Here is a 24,983-nt window from a genome sequence, read left to right on the forward strand (position 1 = left end):
GGAATGATCCCAGCTTGATACTATACTAAAAAGGCCTGTTTAAAATGCCTGTCCAGCACAGATCATTTTAAATGAGCTCTTTTTTTTTTTTTTTTAAATTATGTCGGATGTAGGACTCTGTGTCTGTGAAATTAGTTCCTGGGACAATGATCTGGTTAAATACATTTCATGACACTCTGAAAGCGTTGCGAACATGTTGCCAGAGTAACCAACATTAAACCCCACATATGCATTACACTAAAGTGTCCCCTAACAGTCATGCTGCCTAGCTGTTCACTAAAAAGCCCATAAAAATGAAACTTTTGTATAAAGTGAGCTGTAGTGACAGTGGGCGTGGGACTTTCTGGGAGTCCAGTGGCCTTGGGGAATCTCCTTCTTTGTTTCATTTACCCTTACCCCTCGATAAAAAATGTTATAAATTACTGGAATGTCAGCAAGACTCTGTTAATGTGTCTACTGACGTATTCATACTGAATGCTGCTTTTCTTTCACACTAAACTAATTGAAATAAGCCATGCCAGCATAAAGTGAATATCGGTTGGCACATGTGAACCTATTAAATGTTGGATTTTCCTGAATATCTAAGTACGTCACTTGGCCCCCAGTGTACCAGCTGGATATTTGTTAAGCTTTATGCTAATGTATACTTGAGAGAGTTATTTTTATTTTTTTTATTTGGTGTTTTCCCTTTACAAATACAGTAAATATCTGTAATTATGAAATGGACAATATAGGCACTTAGACCACTTAATCTCAAGTTGTCTCGGTGCAATGTCCATGTTCCCTTAAAGGGACACTATAGTCACCAAAACAACTTTAGCTTAATGAAGCCGTGTTGGTGTATAGATTATGCCCCTGCTGTCTCACTGCTCAATTCTCTGACATTTAGGCGTTAAAACACTTTGTTTATACAGTCCTATGCACACCTTCTTGCATGTGACTTATACAGCCTTCCTAAACAGTTCCTGTAAAGAATCCTCTAATGTTTTCACTTCCTTTATTGCAACTTCTGTTTAATTTAGATTTTTTTTATCTCCTGCTCTGTTAATAGCTTGCTAGATGCTGCAGGAGCCTCCTGTAGATAATTAAAGTTCAATTAACAGAGCTGGAGATAAAAACTTTTAAAGTAAGGTACATCTGATTGAACATCTTTAAACAGTGCTTTAGAACCTGGAAGTTGTAGTACCAAGACCCTTTCTATATTAAGAGTTGAGAATTAGGTAGGTCTGTCTGTCCATCCATTATTTCAAAGATAATGCTCGTTAGATGTCCAAATGTTACCCATTAACTACTTATTGCTGCTTAAATATTTTGGGGATCTATATTAAGGCATGTTACAACATCTAATTATAGAGTGTCTATGCTTGAGTAACCACAAGACTGCAACCATTGCTCCTGCTTGTTTTTCAGTACTTTATATCGGTGTAGGTACAAAAAAAAAATATTTGGTTTAGCTGCCAAATCTGTAAACTTGCCATTCTTGCCAGTGTTGTCACCCTGAAGTGTCTGTCCGATGTCCAATAGTTAGTCTGGTTATGTTGCAATTCCGGACATGATCTTTTGTTACAAAAGATACAGGAAGAGATTGATCAAAGTGTCGTTGACATTTTTCCATTTAATCATTGTCATATTTTTGGTGCAGTTTAAGTTTGTTGTATTTTGTTCATCTATTTTCACTGTAATGGTTGAATATACACCATTTTTTGTGCCAAGGCCTTGCAATGGATTTATGAATATTTCCCCCACTTTCTCTAAAAAAAAATAAAAAACAAAAAAGACGTTTTCTGCAAAGGAAATCTATAAAAAATGGTAGAATTTACTATTAAGAAAACTTTAGATCACTTTTCAGAACACTTTGCTAAACATTTCCCACTGTCCCTTTAATTACTTCTGTGTGCAGTGGCTCACCTGGACATGTGGATGTTTATGTTATGGTTCTTTCACTGATATTACTGGTACCATCACGCGCCATGTGACACCGTTCACTGCTTGTTAAACGTACCTCTCAGTTTGCCTACAGCAAGACCTTCAAACATGGAAGTAAAAGTTAAGAATGACTATAGTTTATTAAGTTAATTACATATTGTAACAAGATGCCATATTCCACCCTGTAGTCTAAAAACAAACAACATGGTTTTGTTGTTCTTACCAATAATACCACTCTTCAATGTGATGTAATAGAGATGTATCCTGGGCATTGAGGTTGCTGAACTATGTAAATGTTCACAATCTTCTCATGTGAGACCATTTATAGCAGAGGAGAAATTCAATACATGGAAAAAGGTACTGGAAGATCAGAGTGTATTGGCACAAAGGGAAATGGTCCCTGCCCAGTACAGATTACATAGGGTGTGGGAAGACCGTTGTTTTTCTTGTAGTGTGACGACATTGGCTATTTATTTAGGGACACTGTTAAACAAAAGTATTGTGCATTGTTGACATACACACACATACACACACTCACTCACTCACACTCTCTCTCTCTCTCTCTCTCTCTCAAAACATTTAACCCAGCTCCCTGTGCAGCTCTATGCGTTTTGCAACAATACTAGATTCAGACCTGTACTGTTCTTTGTTGTTGATAAAGCCATGTTTGCTCTGGGATTTTGTTCAATCAAGCATGGAAAGTGATGTCACCACAGGGAGGATGATAACACGGGAAAGACTATTTTGTTACTTACGTGCAGCGATTATGTCATCCCTGATTAGCTACTGTTTTGATTTGTTATGATTGGATCATTTTTAAAAGAATGGTTTTTCATCAGGATCGTCACAAAGAGTGATCAACAAAGCATGCAACTCCCTCTCAGAACCTTTTCGTTAGTTAATCATCTTGTCTATTATCTTCTACCTACAAACCAATTATGAGTCTTACACCTGCAATAGTAAATAGCTGGTTCTCTAAAACCTATCATAATGCAGTTTTTTAAAGGACGTTGGTTTAAACAAACCCAATGTGCATTTTGTATTTGGGTTGCAGAGACGATGACTTCCTGATCTTTGTTTTTCATTTCCAAACAAAGCCTTTTTTATGGTCATGGTGAATGGCTGTTCATTACCGGCATTGAATTTCTTTCATTGAAGAGATGGCGTGTTGCTCATCTCTATAACTAATTCATGGATCTGACATAGATACTCTGCGCAGTACTCATAAAGTTATTTTCATAGTTTCACTCAAAACACTTTTCTGCAAAATCATACAACATATCTAAATATGAACCTATATAGTTAAAAAAAAAATCTTTTAAATGTCAATTATTTATATTGTTTGTCTTAATATTTAGCAATTACTAAATTTCACTAGATATAAATAAATCCAAGGACTGATAACTCTGTTTCTCAATGACCTTTTGTGCTGCAACGTCAGACTGTCACATAATATCCAAGAAAAGGTATACTCTAAAGGATTTGGGTAATTTAAAATGAAGGAAATTTACTGCATTAAGCAGCAGATCTCATCGTCAATGTTTCAGTGTTCTACAGAGACTTTTTAATTTTCCGAAGACTGTTTACACGTGTGAACGCCAAATATATAACCTCCCCTCAATGTAAAAGAGGGCAATTGTGAGGGGCTGTACACTGATTAACCACAAATTTAAAACCACCTGCCTAATATCCTGTAGGTCCCCCTAGTGTTGCAAATTGGGTCAGCACTACACTAGCAAGTAAATCTAACAGGTGAGTTTAAGGAAGTGCGTTCATACATTATCAGTTGTGTCTTCGACCAGGCCTTAAAAGTTAATCACCATAGCACACATTCCAGGGGTTCATTTCTACTCACTTGGGAAAGATTTTCATTTGCCAATGGCTAGTGTAGAGTTGAAGTTTTGAGCCCTGTACGGTGAATCTGCAGATTGATCAATATTGACAACAGCAGCTAAATAATCCAATGCCATGCGCGGTGCTGGAAATGCAATAGCTTTAGAAAATCAAAAACGATTTTATTTAATTTGAACTATCTTGCCTTTAAGGCATATTGGTATCAATCATTTAATTTGCATTACACTGTCGAAAACCAAAATATTTGACTGTATAATGTCTTATTTGTAGGTTTCCATTTTGGATTCAAAAAGAAGCATGAATATTGGCATATTTCTGAAACAATTCAAAAAGTAAGTTGCATTTTATTTTATGGTGTGGGGGTGGGGGGGGCGCTAGTATAAATGTCGGTGAACTGGCAAATAATTTAGGAGAGACCAGTGGGGTATATCTTTTTTTTCCATTTAATTTTATAATAGATGTGTTCTAATGCAATACATGCGTTATGGACACAGTAGCCAGTCTGTTACTGATTATAACATTACTCTCAGGCAGTCTCTGGCTTAGAATGATGTTGAATGTAGTCAGTTGAGAGCTACATACAGGCACTTTATTAATGTACAGTACATGTTTTGTTTTAGAAAACTATTTGAAGCAGATGATTTCTGCAGCTTTTTAAAAGGGAGATGTCGCTTCTCTGGAATTTACACCATTGATTTAGAATATTGAAATCATCTTTAACTTGTATTAACTTTTTTCATGAGATGCTCTGTTTTCTTTTAAATTTATATTAAAGGTTTCGCAAATGACATCATCCAGTTAACACAAGGCACACATTGCAAATAAGAAGAAACAGAAACATTGTTTTGTTTCTCCCCTTCTCTTTGCTGTCTGCCAGGTGCAAAAGACAGAGTACCGTATGTACTCGAGTATAAGCCGACCCGAATATAAGTCGAGACCCCTAATTTTACCCCCAAAAACTGGGAACACTTATTGACTCGAGTATAAGACTAGGGTGGGAAATGCAGCAGCTACTGGTAAATTTCGAAATAAAATTAGATCCCCAAAAAATTATATTAATTGAATATTTATTTACAGTGTGTATATAATGAATGCAGTGTGTTTGTATGAATACAGTGTGTGTGTATTTGGTGGGGGGGTGGGCATTTTTATAATTTTTTTTTATTATTATTATTTTTTTATATATTACTTTTTTAATTTTAATATTATTTAATTTTTCTTATTTTATCTTATTTTATTGTTAATTTTTTTTTTTATATTTCTTTTCGTCCCCCCTCCCTGCTTCTTAGCTGGCCAGGGAGGGGGGCTCTCATTCCCTGGTGGTCCAGTGGATGGACTGTGTAGGAGGGGGGCTGGCAGGAAGCGTTTACTTACCTTTCCTGCAGCTCCTGTCAGCTCCCTTCTCTCACGTCCGGTCAGCTCCCCTTTCAGCTCCACTGTAAGTCTCGCGGGCGTGCGGAGCGTTGCCACGGGCTCTGACCCCGCGGCTCTCGCGAGACTTACAGTGGAGCTGACCGGCCCGGAGGTGAGAGAAGGGAGCTGACAGGAGCTGCAGGAAAGGTAAGTAAACGCTTCCTGCCAGCCCCCAACAGGACCGCCGGCTTGTAATGAGCCCGGCGGTCCTGGTCTGTATTATGGCAATGTAAGTTGCCATAATACAGACAGTGACTCGGGTATAAGTCGAGTTGGGGTTTTTCAGCACAAATAATGTGCTGAAAAACCCGACTTATACTCGAGTATATATATATTTGACAGGGAACCAAGATGGCGGCATCCTGTTGCAATGCAAAGGGTTCTACATTAAATTTTATTTTTCACACCTCACAAATGCATTTCTGTTAATTATAGTGATTAGTGAATATTGTATTAAAAAATCCTAGGAAGTGACAGTTTCCCTTAATTATTTTTTCTTTTAATCTATAAACCCGATATTTTGTTAGATATGCAAATTTTTTTGTCTTGATAAATTGAAACCAGATCATTTAACCAATGCTTTTTTTGTTTAATACACTAAATAAGCCCATGATTATTCTTACTATGTGTCCTTGTGCTTGTTCATTTGATATGCATGTTCTCTAATACTAACAGGTCAGCGGAACAGATCATTGAAGACTTTCGAAAGGGACGATGTGATTTGTACGACTCGGAGGCTCTTAAAGAGTTTTTAAAGCTGGCTCCAGAGGCAGAAGAGGTAGGACCTATCATCTGTACAATGTTAAAGAAACCGAAACCCACATATTTAAAGGAACTCCACTTGTGGTCTAGATGACTTCAGTCTGAGCTGGTGACTTAATTTCACCCCACAACCATCACTGCCGTCTTAGTAACTGTATAGTATTTCAAAGCCATGCTAAAGCAAAAATGGTCACATAATGAAAGTACGATTATTGATAATGCCAGCAACTCAGATCAGAGAGCTTCTGAAAGCTGAAGAAATTTTTTTTTCTTAGCAAAACTAAAAAGATTTGAATTTGGGGAAAAATGTACACTGTAACACATACTGAAATTTAGTGAGCCATGTGAATATATTTTATTTGTTGTAAGTGTACCCAGCACTTGTCTATGATTTAAAAGATCAAGGGGTGTATAATCAAAAAGATACCAGGAAAAAAAAAATTGGTATGTCACATTTCACTCTGCTCAATCCCTGGGGCTCATTTACACCCTTCCTGTGTCAAACATGATTAATGCCCATTCGGTGCCAAAATACACTGTGATATGATTAACCAATATATTGCTTGGATTATTAAGCATTCCATTTTAATGTGATCAAATACATTACTAATTCGAAAACAGAATCTCCTTTGTGCTCAATAATTGCATTTACTTGCTGGTGATATAAACTTTATTTTTTAATATATATATATATATATATATCTGTGGTATTTGGCATTCAAATATAATTTTGTGTACACCTAATGTTTTATGCTGTTAGATGTGAACATGTAATTTAATGTAAAAAATGGGTACCGCATTTACTTTGAAAAACTGTGTGCCCAGTTAGATTTGTACATCAGAGTTGTTTAGCTTGTTGGCTTAATGCAACCCCATAGACAAAGATTGCTAAAGCGACCAATTGGCCAAAATAACTCCTAGCAGTATACTTTAAGCATATATATTTTATACTTTTTCTAATTTATGTAATCTGTCTTCTACCCTCCTCCACAACCTATGCTCACCTTAGTTTACTGTAATTATTAATTGGTCAGCCATGGAACAGTTAATCTTGGTAAATGTTGTATGAGCTGTGCTTTTTATTGGTTAACGTCCTTTTGGATATTAATAGAATATTCTCAAAACTACAGTCCTGTGGCAGCTAAAAGGAAGCCTACATTATGTTGACTTTACAAGGAGGTACATGTGTCCTTAAGGGGGTTAAAGGGATAATCTAAGCACCAAACAACTTAATGAAGCAGTGTTGTCTTTGAGATCATACCCCTGAAGTCTCACTGCCATTTAGAAGTTATATTGCTTGTTTTATGCAGCTTAGCCACACCTCCCCTGGCAGTGACTTACACAGCCTTCCATGAAAATATGGGTAATTTTTACAGCACATTGTGTCTACTTTGCAAGTTATTCTTACTTCTCTCCTGCTCTGTTAATCAAACTTTAATCACACCTAGGAGGCTGTTGTAAGCTCTAGCAGTCAATTATCAGAGCAGAAGATAAGAAACTCTAAATGTAAACACTTTGCAATAAGTTTTAATTTTTTTTTTAAAAAACAACAAAATCCGCTATTTAACAGGAAGTTTGTAGGGAGGCTGTGTCAGTCATATACGGTGACTAGGGCTGCATGAACAAAGTGATTTAACTCCTAAATGACTGCTAAAATGAGCAGCGAGACTGCAGGGGCTTGATCTATACACCAGCAGTTTTCCTGGCACTACCCTGGTAACCCCCTCCCTCGCGACCACCCTCCTGCAGGGCTGGAGGAGTTAAAACCCCTTCAGACACTGACCTGAATCCAGTGCCGATGTCCCTCAGCTCTGGGTCAGGGCCCGCCCACGCTCCTCCCCCGGCGACATCAGCCAGTACGGAGAGATCTAATGCGCGGCAATTGCCCTCCCCATAGGAAAGCATTAATCAATGCTTTCCTATAGGGAAAATCTGACGCTGGAGGTCCGTTAGATAACGGACCAAAAGTCAGTTTAACAGGCAGCCACTAAAGGGTTTCTGGAATGCAGACAGCCACAGAGGGCAAACTAAGAGCTGCAATGTAAACATTGCAGTTCTTCGGAACTGCCATGCAGGGGCGGACTGAGAACCCTCAGGGCCCCCGGGCAAAATAAATCAAGGGCCCCACCCATACTCCGCAGCAAGCGCCACCCATGTCCCGCCTCCATGCACCGCCTCCATCCACACCCTACACAATCTTTAGACACAAGGAACAAAAGTGCAATAATCCCTTCAAGGCCCCAGTAGAGACTACAATTGAGGGCTAATGGGCCATGGAGGGGGGTCTTTCTAGCAGAGGCTATCTCAGTGTCCTTTAGAGAGTGTGTTAGAAAGAATCCCCTCCAGGCCCTATTAGAGACTACAATGGAGTCTGATAGGCTTGGAAGGGGGTCTTTCTAACAGAGGCCATCTCAGTGTCCCTGCTGGAAACAGTCGCCTCCAGGCCCCAGTAGAGACTACAATTGAAGGCTAATGGGCCATGGAGGGGGGGAGCATTCTAGCAGAGGCTATCTCAGTGTCCTTTAGAGAGTGTGTTAGAAAGAATTTCCTCCAGGTCCCATTAGAGACTACAATGGAGTCTAATGGGGCCTGGAGGGGGGTCTCTCCAACACTCTGGTTCCTATTCACAATATAGCAACACAACATAGCTGATACCTAGGCCAAGTTGGCTCCTCTTACCTTAATTACTGTTGCTGGCTGGCAGTCTGTGGGCTTGCTGGAAGGCTGTGGGCTTACTGGCTGCGGCTGGCAGGCTGTGGGCTTACTGGCTGCGGCTGGCAGGCTGTGGGCTTGCTGGCTACTGCCGGCAGGCTGTGGGCTTGCTGGCTGTGGCTGGCAGGCTGTGGGCTTGCTGGAAGGCTGTAGGCTTACTGGCTGCGGCTGGCAGGCTGTGGGCTTGCTGGCAGGCTGTGGGCTTGCTGGCTACTGCCGGCAGGCTGTGGGCTTGCTGGCTGCGGCTGGCAGGCTGTGGGCTTGCTGGCTGCGGCTGGCAGGCTGTGGCTTGCTGGCTGTGGCTTGCTGGCTGGCAGGCTGTGGCTTGCTGGCTGCGGTTGGCAGGCTGTGGGTTTGCTGGCTTTAAGCCTAACTGGTGGCCTGTAGGCTGGCTGGCTGTCTACTGGCCAGCCTGTGGGCTGGCTGGCCTGTGGGTTGGCTGGCTTGCTGGCTACTGGGGCACTCGTAGATTATTTAAAGAAATAATCCATGCACAATAACCACTACTACTCTGTGTAGTCGTTATGGTGCCAGGAGGGCCGGGCCCCCCTCCCAGAGTAAGTAGTCAAACCGTTTAAGAACAGTTTGACAACTTACCTGGGGTCTGCTGGGATATGAGGCTGTAGTAGGGTATAGGAGCAGTGGTGCAATGTGTAAGGGGTGCAGTGTGTGTGAGGGGGTGTAGTGTGTGAATGTGTAGGGTGTGTGGGGCAATGTGTGTACGAGGGGGCTGTGTATGTGTGTGGCAATGTTAGTATGGGGGGCTGTGTGTGTATGGGTGGGCAGTGTATGTGTGTGTGTGTGAGGCAATGTGTGTAAATGTGTATGGTGTGTGTGGGGGCAGTGTGTGTGTATGGGTGGGCAGTGTGTGAATGTGTATGGTGTGTGGGGGCAGTGTGTTTATGGGGCTAAAGTTCACTCTCACCACTGCGACCACCAGGAATACCTGGTGGTCACAGTGTTGAGAGTGAACTCTAGCCCGTAGCTCCAGGACTAGAGTTTACTCTCGCAAGAGCCGTAACGTTGCCGTGGTAACCGCGGCAACGATCTGTGCTCGCGCAAGAAGGACCCAGAGGAGCTGCAGGCTGAGCTCCCGGGTCCTCTCTTCCTCCCTCCCCTGCCGGCTGCCCGCACGGTGCCTGTGGACAGGGGAGGGGGCAATTGCCCTCCTCTTACTCCCCCTCCCCCTCTTCTTACCCCCTTCTTACTCCCACTCTCTTCTTACCCCCCTTCTTACTCTCCCCCTCTTCTTACTCCCCCCTCCCCCTCTTCTTACTCCCACCTCTTCTTACTCCCCCCTCTTCTTACTCCCCCCTCTTCTTACCCCCTCCCCGCTCTTCTTACCCCCCTCCCCCCTCTTCTTACTCCCCCCTCCCCTCTTCTTACCCCCTTTACTCCCCCCTCTCTTCTTACTCTCCCCTCTTCTTACCCCCCTCCCCCCTCTTCTTACTCTCCCCTCCCCCTCTTCTTACTCCCCCTTCCTCTTTTACTCCCCCCCTTCTTACCCCCTTCTTACTCCCCCCTCCCTTCTTACTCCCCCTCCTCTCTTCTTACCCCCTCTCTCTCTTCTTACCCCCCTCTCTCTCTCTTCTTACCCCCCTCCCTCTCTCTTCTTACCCCCCTCCCTCTCTCTTCTTACCCCCCCCTCCCTCTCTCTTTTAACCCCCCCTCCCTCTCTCTTTTAACCTCCCCTCCCTCTCTCTTTTAAAGGGACTCTCCAGGGAAGAGATTTTACTTACCTGGTTCCAGCGCCGGGAGCCTCGTGAAGCCGCGCCCCCTATTTCGTCAAAATGACAAAATAGGCGGGCGCGAGCAATCAGACGCTTCCATTTGGAAGTGTCATTGCTCCCTTGTGCGCATGCGCGGCCGCGAGCTGAGCTGAGTGACAGTTCAGCTCGCGGTCTTTGCCCGCCCCCCTCCTCCGCTGACAGGCTGGAGAGAGAAGGCGCGCACACAGTGCCTTCTCTCTCCTGAACACGTCAGACGTATTTTAATACGTCTGACGTGTACAGGGCCTTTTTAGGGCCCTGCGTGATAGGAAGTCCCTCTAGTGGCCATCTGAGTGACGGCCACTGGAGGTATTCCTATCAATCAATGTAAACACTGTATTTTCTCTGAAAATAAAGTGTTTACATTAGATTGCCTGCAGGGAGCTATAGATAATACCTGAACAACTACATTAAGCTGTAGTTGTTCAGGTGACTATAGTGTCCCTTTAACAACCCCCCTCTCTTTTAACCCCCCCCTCCCTCTTTTAACCCCCCCCTCCCTCTTTTAACCCCCCCCTCCCTCTTTTAACCCCCCCCTCCCTCTTTTAACCCCCCTCCCTCCCTCTTTTAACCCCCCTCCCTCTCTCTTTTAACCCCCCTACCTCTTTTAAACCCCCCTCCCTCTCTCTTTTAACCCATCTCTTTTAACAACCCCCCTCTCTCTTTTAACCTCCCCTCCCTCTCTCTAACAACCCCCCTCTCTTTTAACCCATCTATTTTAACAACCCCCCTCTCTCTTTTAACCTCCCCTCCCTCTCTCTTTTAACAACCCCCCTCTCTTTTAACCCCCCCCTCCCTCTCTCTTTTAACCCCCCTACCTCTTTTAAACCCCCTCCCTCTCTCTTTTAACTCCCCCTCTCCCTCTCTCTTTTTACCCCCTTCCCCTTAGCGTGGCCGAGCTGCTCTGCGTCCGCGGTGCCGGCCGGATTGATAGGAAGGTGCACACACACTGAGTGTGCACCTTCCTGTCAGTCCGGCCGGGTACAGGAAACAGAAACTCCTGTTCCGCGCGGAACAGGAGTTCTGTTTCCTGTACCCGGCCGGTCTGACAGGAAGGTGCACACTCAGTGTGTGTGCACCTTCCTATCACTCCGGCCGGCACCGCGGACGCAGAGCAGCTCGGCCACGCTACGGGGAGGGGAGGTGAGAAGCTGCAGCCGCCTGAGCGCTCTTAAGAGAGCGCTCAGGCGGCTGCAGCATTTAAAGGGGCGGCCGGGCCCCCTGATGGCGGGCCCCCCTCCCGGCCGGGCCCTCGGACCATGTCCGAAGTGCCCGACCGGTCAGTCCGCCCCTGCTGCCATGTTTTACATTACAGCATTAAGTGCCAAAGGGTCACCGCACCAATTAGCTGAAGTGGTCAGGGTGCCTGCAGTGTCCCTTTAAGCTAACATTTAGAATGTCCCTGCAAAGTATGTACCATCTGTAACAAGCTGTGCCGTATTGTTTGCATAGCAAAGCCCTCATGATAGCGGCAGCCAATTTCTGGGTGTGACGGCAGTTATTGACATTCACAACTAGGATCTCGGTGTTTTCTTAGTCACTTTCTGAATAATTTAATTCATAGATGACGAATGACAGGATTCCTGGCAGATCTGAGAGGAAACAATACGTATAATAACAGACAACTTTAAAATATACCTGCAGGACTTCTTCATATATCCTATATAAGTAAAACATGTAACTATACTTAAACTTCAGAAAGGCCATATTGGCACTATTTTCAATGGAGAACGTTGAATATGTCTGACTCCAGCTAAAGATAACCGCACAAGGGATGTTAATGAAGTGGTTGGAGTCTTTATTAAAGGATCACTATAGTGCCAGAAAACAAATTCGTTTCCTGGCACTATAGGGTCAATAGGGCCCCCCTTTCGCTGGGCAACGCTCCACCCCCTGCAGACGTCAGATCCGAATGCGCATACACGTCAAGAGCTGCGCGCGCATTCAAAACGCCTGTGATTTTCAGAGTGAGAATCGCGGAAGCGCCTCTAGCAGCTGTCAGTGAGACAGCCACTAGAGGCTGGATTAACCCTCAGTGAAACATAGCAGTTTCTCTGAAACTGCTATGTTTTCAGCTGCAGGGTTAATACTAGAGGGACCTGGCACCCAGACCACTTCATTGAGTTGAAGTTGTCTGGGTGCCTATAGTGGTCCTTTTACGCAGTTTGTCCATGCATTATACCCAATATATCCTTCTGTACAGCCATCCATATATTACAGTGTTAGCTTCTTGGAGTTTATGCTCTTGCTCTCACCAGTTCAGACTTGTTACCAATGCACAAGTTCTGGTGTAATGGTGGAAAGAATCTTATCGTATAAGAATATAACAGAAACAGAATATAAATATGCAGCTCAAAAAATAAATTTAGTTTGTATAAATTTGTATCTAAAACACTTTTAAAGTACATGCACATGCAAGAACTGCTAGTATTGGGTGGGTTTAAAGAATATTGTCAATAATTGCTACTCTTTCATCGTATGTTCTTTTATTAGGGACACTAAAAGTTGAAGGTTAACCAACAAATTGTAAATTCCATGCATATGTTTTTTTGGTATAGCATTTAAAGGGACCCCACTGCCCAAAATCTAATATATAAATCACCAGTTAGTAGAAATACAACAAATAGAGACATTCGTGCAATTCTAAAAAAAAAATAATAATTCAGTGGCGTTATATCTAAAACAAGCTAGTAAAACCTGCAGTTTTCTTGTTTGAAGCCTTTGCAAACCTTTTCCCTCCTAACTCAGCCCAGACTTTCTGTGGCTGTCCAATCACAGACTTTCCAATGCAGCTCAATGAGAAGTCTTTACAAGGCAGATGATATCGCTGCCTCTAGAGTTTAGTTCCACTGTTTGAAAAGCTAGGGGGTGTAACCCGTATAATTATTCAAAGTGCCAACTTTTATTGAAATCTGCACTTTTTGCAAAATGGGGGAAAAAAGGGCACCCTCGTCACACATAAAGCTTTTCAGTAAGCTATGTCATTGCAATACATTTGCAGTACCTAAAACATTATGTGTGATTACATGTAGTTGGCAATTTTGTATTCAGTCTTGTCTCAACAGATAACGGGAAGCAAGCTTGTTTTACAAATAACTTTCAGTTTTGAGAAATAAATAGAAAGCAAGATATCGGCAAGAAAGGCCATTACGGGATTATAGCACCGTATGACTTGGGAGTGTTTTCTTTCTGAAAGAATTGAAAGATCTAGTTTCTGTTAAATAAACCTTCTGCAATTAGCAGCTTAATCCGTGGCATTAAGGACTGGCCATCCTCTACCATGTTGTGCCTTGTTAGACAATAGTATAGCTTTCCAGTGAGAAGTATGTATTTACAATGGCACCAATACAAGTGTTTTTTTTTTTTGTTTTGTTTTTCTGTGATTTGAGCTGGCGTCAAATATTTTAATAATGCACTTTTTTTAACTTTGTTTCTCTTAGGCAAAGAAACTAAAAGCATTTAGTGGAGACATAACCAAGCTGTCATTGGCGGATTCTTTTATGTATTTGTGGATACATTTGCCAAAGTAAGTATTGTATAATACACTTTGTAATATGATAATATGTTGTATACCTCATTTGTAGTATGATATTTTATATACCTCATTTGATATATGCATGTGTATGTCCAGGACGTGCTTGAAAACGAGATAAACCCTTCCTGGTAAAATAATTTATAAATAAATGTGTGTGTGTGTACAATGTATATGTAATTTGTAATTGTTTAGACTATCTTAATTCAATAAACACCATTTTATTCATTAGTTTCCTTGTGAGCTTTACTTTGTACTATTAAAACAGCGGTCTACCTTGGCTAGCCTACCTCGGTGTACATCAACTCACAGACACAGTGTAACTCCACGTTGAATACTCTTTTCCAGCTATTCCCTACGGATAGAGGCCATGGTGCTGAAGAAAGAGTTTTCACCCTCTTACTCTTCTTTGAGTAGAGATATGACGGTCATCTGGCTTGCTACAAAAGGTAATTAAGTGGTTCATTGCATATCTAATGTGATGTGTGAGCTGCATATACTGTTATTAATTCTATATTATCGTGGCTCATTTAAATACAATGAAACTTTCTTTTTCCAAAGTCACTGAACATCGTATGATGGCTGTAATCTGCACAACCAGGAGGAAATTCACTTAGATGTGGCATTCCATTATCTTATTGTAGGGAAAAATATGTAACCTACAAAATCACTAACTGTGTCCATCACACACATGGCAAAGTGAGATTAGCGGTTGATACATGACTGTCAGCAAGTCCTGATTCTGCCATGCGTGTGATAGACTTCATTAGTGATTTTGTATGTTATGCATTTATTCTCAAATTAAAAAAAGAGAAATTCCGGGTCTACTGAATAAATGATTAGCTTTTTTTCCTCTGTGTTGTTAAGAGTACAGCATTTATCCAGTGCCTGGTGGTCTAGACAAGAAGAGTTCAACTTTGTAAACCATAGAGTGCTTACAAGGTAATATCTACATTTGTGGCATCAGGGCACTAACTTCCCTGAACTTTGGTTTTCGAAAAAAATGGGACTTTGAAAGCAGACCCAGTAATGGATAGTGCCAGAAACCAAATTGTAGAACGATCTATTCTCCGTTCTTAAAAACACTTAATTAGTAATTTGTTATTCATAATTTGCCTACGTAATTTCTTTTAAACCTCCCCTTATACGCCAATCCCTTCTACAAACTAGCATGTACAGGCTTCTATCTGTAAACGTGACTAAGATCTGTAGGTAGAGGGTTGAGTGAGGTATCTACACGCCTGCAATGCTAACATTTTACTTTGCCAACAATCTGCTAACAATGATTTGCTTGCTTCCCTTTACTCCAGATCCTTACCCTTTTGTATGACAAAGGGCCTACATTCTGTTACATAACCACATGCCTTTATATCCCCTGCTACCATCACACACATGCAGTCCAAAGAGAGACATGCTTTATCCTATAAAAAAGGAACTTCATGAGGAAGTTACCATTGCTTAATACAAGTGTATATTATCTAAAAATTGGCACTTATGGGAAGTTGAATTACTTTCCTCTTTTGTTAATTTTTTTTTAAATATTTTTTTTTATTTTGAATCATTTTTAGCTGTCACGCTTTCCTAGTACTGATAAATATGTTATTTTTTCCAGGTATACAAAGCCCTGCACTCAGTGTACATGTTTGTCTGTGTAAAGAGTAAATTGGTGTTTATTCACAAAGAGAAACACATTTTTTAATATTTTATTTAAAGGGACACTGTAGTCATCTCATTGAATTGGTTATGTACCTGAAGCCCCCTGGCACTGTCCCCTCATTCAGGGTTAAACATTTCTTGAGCTGTTAACGATGAATAAGGGTACCTGACTTTCCATAGCCATGCCCCCACCCCCTGGTGATACGGTTAAGGCAGAGATTACACACTTTTTTGTTTTTTTTCTAGCTGTACAGATTTATACCTACTATAGCACTGTGATAGACAGATTGCGGTGAACTGACACTTGCAGCCAATTACAGCCACCCATTGTTGCTCAGGTTAATGCTTCTTCCTTAGCCCAAGCAGCACAGAGGGAAAAGGATTGTTTAGCATTAAAACATTGAGTAGTGCTGAATGGAAGGACAGCACCAGGACACTGCAGACACTATACCCACGTAATTTAGATGAAGCAGTTATAGTTCCTACAGTGTCCCTTTAATATTATTTTTAAAGCTCAAGTATTCTGTAGGCTCCTTAGCTGCTCAATTTCAGAGTAACTGTCTAACCTTCATCGTGCACTCCATGTTCACATGGATATGAACTACCTATTATCTATAAAAATGTTTTGTCCTTCATCTCATCATTTGGACACCTATTACACCACAAATCCAGTAACTCTTCCCATTCTCTCCTTCTTGTTTTACCCAACAGAAATGTCCATTCTCTCTTCCCACTCACAAACATAACCTCTAAGTCATAATTAAACCTGTGTGTGCCGGGTCCAATTCAACCTTCATTTGCATTAATCCTCAGTACGTCTTACCTCACTCTTACCCTTTTGTTTCTTCCACCCAACATTTCAAATAACAGATAATTAGCCTGCTATGAGTAGCTCACACTGAGACGGCTGAGTCTCACGTGCGGCTTGTAATCTGTAAGAAAGCTTATATTTATTAAACTAAATATAGTTAATCCAATTGATTTCAGGTACATGCCAAATGGATATTGATAAGAGCCCTCCACAATAACATTAGGGTCATTAGAGCACTTCTGGGATAAAGATAAGTTTTGCAATCAGCAGGGATATGCTATTGGTTTCCATGGTGATTGCTCCACTTTTACAGACAAATTGCTATTATTCTAAGCCCTAGTGTATTTTAACACTCTACATATGCAGTTCCTAAAGATTTGTAACATGTTATACACACACCATATTCCTAAATTATATCACATTGGCACACTCTCACGAGACTAGCTGTATGCCAGTTATTTGCGACCTTAATTTTGGCATTTTCAAATTTAAGTCTTTATGGTGACTTTGAAATTATTATTATTTTTTTTTAAATTGGCTTTTCTTTCTTCCGAAACATAATACCGGTATATAGGTAGTGTCTCAAATGATTAATTTAATATGTTACATGGAAGCTTGGGTGTTTGTTTGTTTTTTACAGATTTACATAGACTCATGTGTAGAAATAAATCTAAGTGCTTTTCAAAGATTAGCTTTGTGCATTTTCCAGCTGTTTATGGACTTTGATGCACACCCATGTCTGAGACTTCTCCATTAATTGCTGTGCAAAGCTCTACAGGTCTTTGTGAGTGGGAAGTTGGGATTATAGCACAGGCCTGGCCCACATTTTGCTTGGGTGTGTTAGTCCGGGAGGGAGCAGATGTGTTAGTCACACTTATAAAAATATAGGTGATTTACAATAAGCAGATCTCAGTTGTCCTAATCACAGCACATAATTGTTCACATAAGAAAGGAAGAGTGATCCGTCACCATGGCTCAACATTGTGCATGTTTTGAAAAACATTCTAAATCACAGTTGTGCAGACATTATCCTAGAAATCATATAACATGAAATGTTTTAATTATTGGCTGAAAGCAATCGTGTGACAAAAAGCCTGCAAATGTTTGTATCAAATGAAGAAAGTTTGTGGTAATTCGGTATTGTGTTGTGTATAAGAATATTTGTATAGTGCTATGGTTTATTCACTAAACACAACTGTAGTGAATTGAAAATTAAATTACAAAATAGCCAAGCTTGTGTGACTAATTCAATCTGAGGTAGTATGTATCCACATCAGCTAATAGGGGCTTCAGTTTCCTAATATAAGGTGTTTTATTAAATAAGCCCCATTTATCTTGGTACTAGGAGCACGTATATAGTATTGGATTCCCTACTTGTACACACAAATAGCTTAAAACAAGGACATGGAGTAGGAAAAAAAATCCACTTTTAGGCAGAGCTAGGAGAATTTGATAATGTAAAAAACTTTGCTAGATTGCTTTTTAAGTATAAAAATGCAGTTATTCACTAGGTGTGAATTGCCAGTATTTCAAAATGAATTTTTCATCAATTTTTGACAAAGATTGCCAAACCAGGAGTTATATATTTTTTTCTAATTCAGTAATGGTGGCCTAATATGTGAAATTCACTGGTAATTGACTTTGTGAATAGCTCTTTTTTACTCTTTTCACCCAGATGAATACATTTCTAACTATACGGATTGGTCTTTATGCGTGATTCTGTGAAATAATATATATATATATATATTTTTTTTTTTTTAAAGTGTTTGCGAGGTGTGACAAAATGTCACACCTCGCAGCTGTACGCCTCCATCTTAGCTCTCTGTCAGTCATTGCTGTAAGTGCTTCCTTCTGCACCTGTCAGTCAGCTTATAAAAAGCACATAGGGAGAGTAGAAAGGAAACAATGTTTCTATTAATCCTCCTCATTTACATTGTGTGCCCTGGCTGTGCCAAGACTGAATTGGATTGTGATGTATTTTTCTAAATTTTTAATATGCATACTTGGGCCCCCCAACAGTCCCAATCTCAGCAGACAATCCCAATGTTGCAAAGACCTTCAGCCATTTTTCTTCTCAGGAGATTTCTTTTTTTGTATTTCTTTTAATGGCGTAACTTCCAGTTACGTGACATTTCCCTTTTTAATAGTCTAATTAACTTGACAGAATGTTGGTATCTCTCACAGTGAGCTGTTCCCACAGAATCAACTGTTCCCACTGTGCCTTTGTTGATCTTTGATTGCAACCTTTACATTTGTGAGTAATGTTTTGGCTTGTCAACCAGTCCCTTCAACCCGTAGCTCCAACCCTGTTGTGGTTATGCATCATCTGGGTGTTGAGAAGGGAATATACACAGCCTTTCTATTGACAGTTTAATGTCACTATTATTGCTGCAATTTTAGTCCAACTGCTGGCAGATACGATGCATGTCACAAGCACAGCTTAAGATATATATATTTGACAGAAAAACGTGTTACTGATTTTGTAGAAAAGGTGACTTTAATAAAGAAGAGCATACTTGGCACAAAGTTCATCACAATTTTATGGCAATCCGTGTGCAGAGCATTATGGCTAAGAAATGGAATGAGAAAATATCTAAAATAATAAATAAAGGCCTTGTTTTCTATGGTTGTAGTTTTACCTGTAGGGGGTGGACACATAATATAGAACATAGAGATGTATTGTGCTTTAGCATTGCCCATGAAGAATAGGTGTATTCTGTATGACATTACAAGGAATTACATTACAGGGTCCTACAACTTACCTGTGTCAATAAAACCAGATTAGATTTCAGTGCCTGCTGTTTGCATTTGAATGTTTTTGTGAGTCTTGTGTGTAGACATTCATCTGTCATAGCTTTATTGTTTTTCACAACTGAAATATGAATTGCTTTATATTAAAACCTGATTGTTTTAGCAGGTTGTAGATGTCGCTTTATTTCTGGAATAATACTTGAATTATGACATTTGACAGCATATGAACCGCAAAAATAGTCCCATTAATTGGCCACGGGTGCACTACGGACAATTTTGTCAATTAGCTAATTGTTTATGATATTTGAACATTTCTTTTTCTTCCAGAGCTAATGTCCTGTGAGCAGCTCCATGCAATTCTGTATTTGGTGCTTCAAGCTGGAAACATCATGAATGCAGTAAGTTTTATAACACACTGCACTTTTACTCATAAACATTACAATTCTTGCAAAACAATTAAGTTTATTTTTAATTTTTTTTTTTTTTTTAATTTTCTTCTAGGGAGGCTATGCAGGAAACGCAGTTGGCTTCAAGTTGTCGTCTTTGCTTCGACTTGCAGACACAAAGGCAAACAAACCAGGAATGAATCTGTTACATTTTGTGGCTCTGGTATGAAAATATAATCTACTTCTTTACATATATCATTCATCGCGTCTTTTTTATATATATATACTTAAAGATATATCCAGTATTGCTAAAAAGCAGAATGTTTAATGAACAGAGAATTGCAATATTGGTTCAGTTTGAGATTTTTCTTCCTTTTTTTTTTTTTATTTTTTTTTATTTTTTTTTGCATTTAGCAAATACTTTTGAAGGAACATTACAGTGTTTGAAACACAAACCTGTATTTCTAACTCTATAATTTGTATCCATCTGTAGTAATGTCCCCCTCCCATTTCTACGTGAGGGCTCTAATGGTGAGATTTACTTGCCTTGTAGGCCTCGCCACACTTTGTCCTGGTGGCACGCCATTGGCTGAAATCATGAATCTTGATGATATCAGACAGTTCAGTGCTTTCCCACAGGAAAGCATTGCGAGGCTAGTGCGCATGTGCAGCCAATCACAATGTATGAAACCATCTTATTGAAATTGCCAAGTTTAACTAAGCTATTTCAGCAGAAGCACTTCTAGTAGCCTATGTCAAGATGGTCCATTATGCATTGATGTTATTTGTACTTTTGAGATTAGATCCTATACCATCCCTGATAATATTTACTGCCCTAACGTCAAACTAATATTTCTAACTTGTTAAACAAGACTGGCATTTTATAGCACCATGTATAATTATAGTGCTGTCTACACAGGTGGGAAGAGTAGCCCCTATGAATCTCTCCCAGGTTTCATCCCCAGACATACCCTGTAGCTAGCAGTGTTCTTAATGGCACTATTGTAAACAAGTTGTAATGCTGCTATAACTGTCTACATTTAAGATGTTCTGTTTTGACGGCAATGCTTTGAATATAGATATGCAATGTTTTTCGTATTCATATGTTCCCGATACTTACAAAGCTGAATATACATGTATGTCAAAAACATCATAGCGAGAATTAAATGCATGGAAAAGTAGCACGATAATGTCAGCAACTCTTGAGCTTGTGTGTATTGTTATCTATATGTATATAATATGTGTGTCTGATTTTCCAGGAAGCCCAAAAGAAAGATGCTGCACTCCTGACCTTTTCGGAGAAGCTGGAACATGTTAATGAAGCTGCCAGGTAAGTTTTTGACTGAAGGCTCTTTATGTGACCTAAACACACACCGGAAATTAGACACTTACCTCGTATTGGGTGCTTAAATTATCTCTTATCTTTCTTTCTAAACATACAATTTCCTGTTTTAAAACTGGGGGGAAAAAAACGGAAACAAAATCATATTATGTTTTATCAATCTTGCTTGAAATATAGTTAACTACATATGTGTGTGTGTGTGTGTGTATATATAGCACCAGAGATTTCTCATGAGCATATTCGACATAAGAAACATTCCTGGCAAATAATATCAGTAAGGAACATGCAAGGTCCCCTGGAAACCGTCACTGTGGGGTCTTTTTGATTTTGGAACAGAACTGAGAATATAAAAACGAAGTGTTTTCATGCTGAATAGAATTCAGGTTTTACACATTCCCATATTTCTGACACAAATATGTATGCTGACATAAACGTGTTTATAACGGCAAAAATGTTCCCCTAGTGCTTGTGCTGCATGAATGGATATCCACTGGGGTATTTTCCAAGTGACCTCAGATTACCTGGAATTAAAACCTGGAATTAAAAGCATTAGTCCATAGCTGTATTTGTAGGTCTTATTTATTTTTTTACCATCCTACCTGTCCTGGTGTCCATTAAATATCTCAGATATGCTGTCAATTACTGGAAAACAGTGGATGGTCTTAGACTTGCTGGCTGTAGAAGTCTTAGGAGAAGCAAGTGCCTCATATAGCCCCTACCATTTAGACACTTGTGACGGTGCATAAATGAACACATTCAGAAAATAATTTTATAGAATCTCACTTTGTATCTAAATAGTTTTTTTTTTTGTATGCCACTGTCCTCTTCTACTGCCCTCCTCTAATGGCTTCCAGACTGATTCCGTTTTGCTTCTTTTCATCAGTGAGGAGCTGGGCAGAGTGTTAATTAGAAAGTGCTCAGAATCTTTTATAGTGCCCATGACCGTTCCTATTCTGTACATAACACAGCGGCTTGCTTTCATCGTATTGAAGATTTAATCTTAGTCTTTGATATGGAAATGTTTGGTTCTGCATCTTGTAATGATCTAGTGTTAACAACTTGCACATGCTTGTTTACTACAGTCTTCCAATGAACGGCTTGTTTCCCCTTCCAACAATTATTGTACTCTTGCAATATCAAAGGTAAATCTAGTTCTTAGGTGTCGGATTTATTCAGAATTTTCAGAAAATTGTGTATATAAGTATGTCTATCTGATCAGAAACCTCTTTATATAGTTAAAATATTGATATTTAATTATCATTAAAATAGGGTCATATTGCGTCTGAATTTGCACATCTGGTCAAATTCTTAAAATTGAACCTGATTGAACCTGATGTCAAAAGCAGACTGAAACATATACATACCTCAATGATACTGACAGTTATTGATCAACCACTGTGTATGAGATATCTCTAATAACCATTTAATCTCCTTACATTACCTATAGGTAAACATGATGCATTAGGCAGTTCCTGTAGTGTTTTATTACATTACATTAGATTAAACGGTCCATTATGCCATCTGTTTAATGTTGTATTTCTGGTATGCTTTCACTGAGAACAGACACGGTGAATAATAGCCTATTTTAAATGGTCACTATTAAAACTTCTTATCCGAATGTTGCTACTTATGTAGTATTTTTCTCCAAGACTTGATAGCATGTTTGCATTGTAACATTCTTCTAATTTTCCGAATCCTCTAAGTTTAAAATACTCTGAGATTTTTTTCACTTTGTCTTAAGTGTTTTTTGGATCTCTCAATATACATATACACTAAAAGTACATATACACTCACTTACAAAGACATTTGTTGGTCTTTGTATGAGTAAATCCAATGCTTTTGCTTTAATTCATGGTTGACTGTACAAATGTTTAGTAACCAGTGAAACTGAATATGCATGTTGAGCTATCAGCAATGAATTAAAGAGGCACTCTGAGGACCAATCGTTACAGCCCATATAAAGTTGTCAAACCGTTTATGAACAGTTTGACACGTACCTTAGCTGTAACGCTCCACAAATGGATAATGTTCAAAGTTACACTGAATTTGGGTTGCTAGTGCAGTACTAGGAACTTGCACTTTCAAAATTTCAGTGCAGATGGGAAGGAATGCGTAAGCGTGACAGTCAGGTAAGTGTCAAACTGTTGGTAAACTGATTGGCAGCTTACTGCGTGACGCTCAAGAGAATTGTAGGCACCATGACTACTGCATAGCAGTGTAGTGATTATGGTGCTTGGAGCATCTCTTTAAAGTAATTGAATTAAACGTACTCTTGTGAAGACAAATGAGTGCTTTTTCCTTGTTATACTTTTTTTTTTTTTTTAAAACCATATTCTTGAATGAGATTACTGCAAACTAATTCTGACCACACCTGTACAATCTACTGTATTGCATCAACTAACGCGTTGTCACTGGTTTCAGTGATTGTCAACACGTTGTGTTGTCAGAGTGCATTGTTAATACTGTACATACAGTGTTGCATAACATGGTACGTATGACTACCTTTAACACAATGACTGCTGGAAGTTAACATTGCTATGTTACAAATTAGGGAATTTTAAATCCTTGACATTTCTGTTTATTAAATTTCTGCATTGATTTGTTTTTGCAACATAAACACGCAATCCTTGTAAACTGTGCTTTCCGTGATCTACAATATTAAAGAAAAGCCAGGGTCTGAATGATATTACTGCTGTAACAGAGGAAATGAAATCCACAAGGAACTTTAATGCCCGTGAATAAAGCATTAATACATTAAAGGCCTTCATTTCAAAAGATTCTGCTCTCTTTCATTACATTTTTAAGCCTCTGGCAAAAAGCTCACAAAACAAGTGCAAGAATGTAGCCTTGGTGTGTCAGGTGCAAGGCTTTCCCACATTACTGCTCCGTGCTGTTTGCGGTTGTTACTGTGACAGGCGGGGCAAGGTCAAAAGACCGAGCCGGACACAATAGCCCAGCTTGTACGCTAAGCACTGAGCAACCCAGACTGTACACAGAGCTCTAAAGTGAAAGCTGGCACTCTGAGGGGCATCCATACTCTTTATTCCACACATCTGTCTTTGTATATTCTATTAAAAAGATCCTGTTTAACATTCTCAGCTTCTGTTGGAGGAACCCAGATTGATTTGGAAACTTTCACACTTCTAGACAATAATGTTTAAACTATACCTTGACTATGCCAGACTGCGAACGCACGTATAGTTAAAATATTATTCCATTTTCTTTTTCTTGCTTAGTCTTTACTCTTTCCTAGTGTTTCCTGTGTAGCAGTAGCACAAGTTGAGTATAGCCAGTTACATCGATTAGGCACATGGTATGGTGTGCTCCCCTGTCCAGTTACACCAGACATGGTGGAGAAGCAATGCTCATGTCTTTATATCATTAAATACCAAAAATTCTGCAGCCGAATTATCCAGATAGTTTACATTTTTACCTAGAGATGTCATGTAATTCCAGAAGAATCCATTTCATTTTAACCTAGGAACATGTTTAAATACTTTTTATAATGTTTTCATTGATTCTGCCTGTCACTTTTCATGTACAATAAAATGGACCAGGAGTCATTTTTTTATTTTGTATGCAGTAACACTGCACAATCCCCATGTATTATGACATGGAGTGTGTTTGATATGCAGATGGCCAACTATTGCCACTTGACATAGAATCCAACTCACATTGATCTTGGCCAAAGAACAGCTGATACAGACAGGGTAATAACAGCTCTGCCGGTGCTTCCATATAGTCTTACAGGGTAAAATTCAGAAGTGATGGGGAGGATGTTTGACCTGTATTAATACTTATCTAGTAACAGCTGTGATGCTCATGGCATTGATGAAAATAACGGTTGGCTAAGGCACATGGTATTTGTAGTTACAAAGGTTGCAGTTTTCTAAAACCATCTATATATTTTGATACTCTGCATTGACATAGAGTAGAGCGGGTCAGTGTTCTTGTTTCTGGTGCAGGAAGCCGACAAGGCCATTTATAATTGAAGGAAGCCCGTAATGTATGTGGGGCTTTGGAAAGATTGTACTGATCAGTCATTTCTAGTTACTGATTCATATTCCAT

General features: G+C 39.9%; 1 protein-coding gene across 2 annotated transcripts in view; it reads left to right on the forward strand.

Annotated features, from left to right (window-relative positions):
- The window catches only part of FHDC1 (FH2 domain containing 1), a 44,890-nt gene that overhangs the window by 14,113 nt on the left and 5,794 nt on the right, over nucleotides 1-24,983 (forward strand). For both annotated transcript variants that reach the window (XM_063458513.1, XM_063458514.1), the window contains exons 3-9: nucleotides 4,051-4,112; nucleotides 5,869-5,971; nucleotides 13,877-13,962; nucleotides 14,317-14,417; nucleotides 19,514-19,584; nucleotides 19,688-19,795; nucleotides 20,832-20,902. In XM_063458513.1, coding sequence (XP_063314583.1) covers nucleotides 4,051-4,112; nucleotides 5,869-5,971; nucleotides 13,877-13,962; nucleotides 14,317-14,417; nucleotides 19,514-19,584; nucleotides 19,688-19,795; nucleotides 20,832-20,902 — 602 coding nt within the window. The remainder of the gene's footprint in view (nucleotides 1-4,050; nucleotides 4,113-5,868; nucleotides 5,972-13,876; nucleotides 13,963-14,316; nucleotides 14,418-19,513; nucleotides 19,585-19,687; nucleotides 19,796-20,831; nucleotides 20,903-24,983) is intronic.

Source organism: Pelobates fuscus, chromosome 6 (assembly GCF_036172605.1).
Source record: "Pelobates fuscus isolate aPelFus1 chromosome 6, aPelFus1.pri, whole genome shotgun sequence".
NCBI lineage: Eukaryota > Metazoa > Chordata > Amphibia > Anura > Pelobatidae > Pelobates > Pelobates fuscus.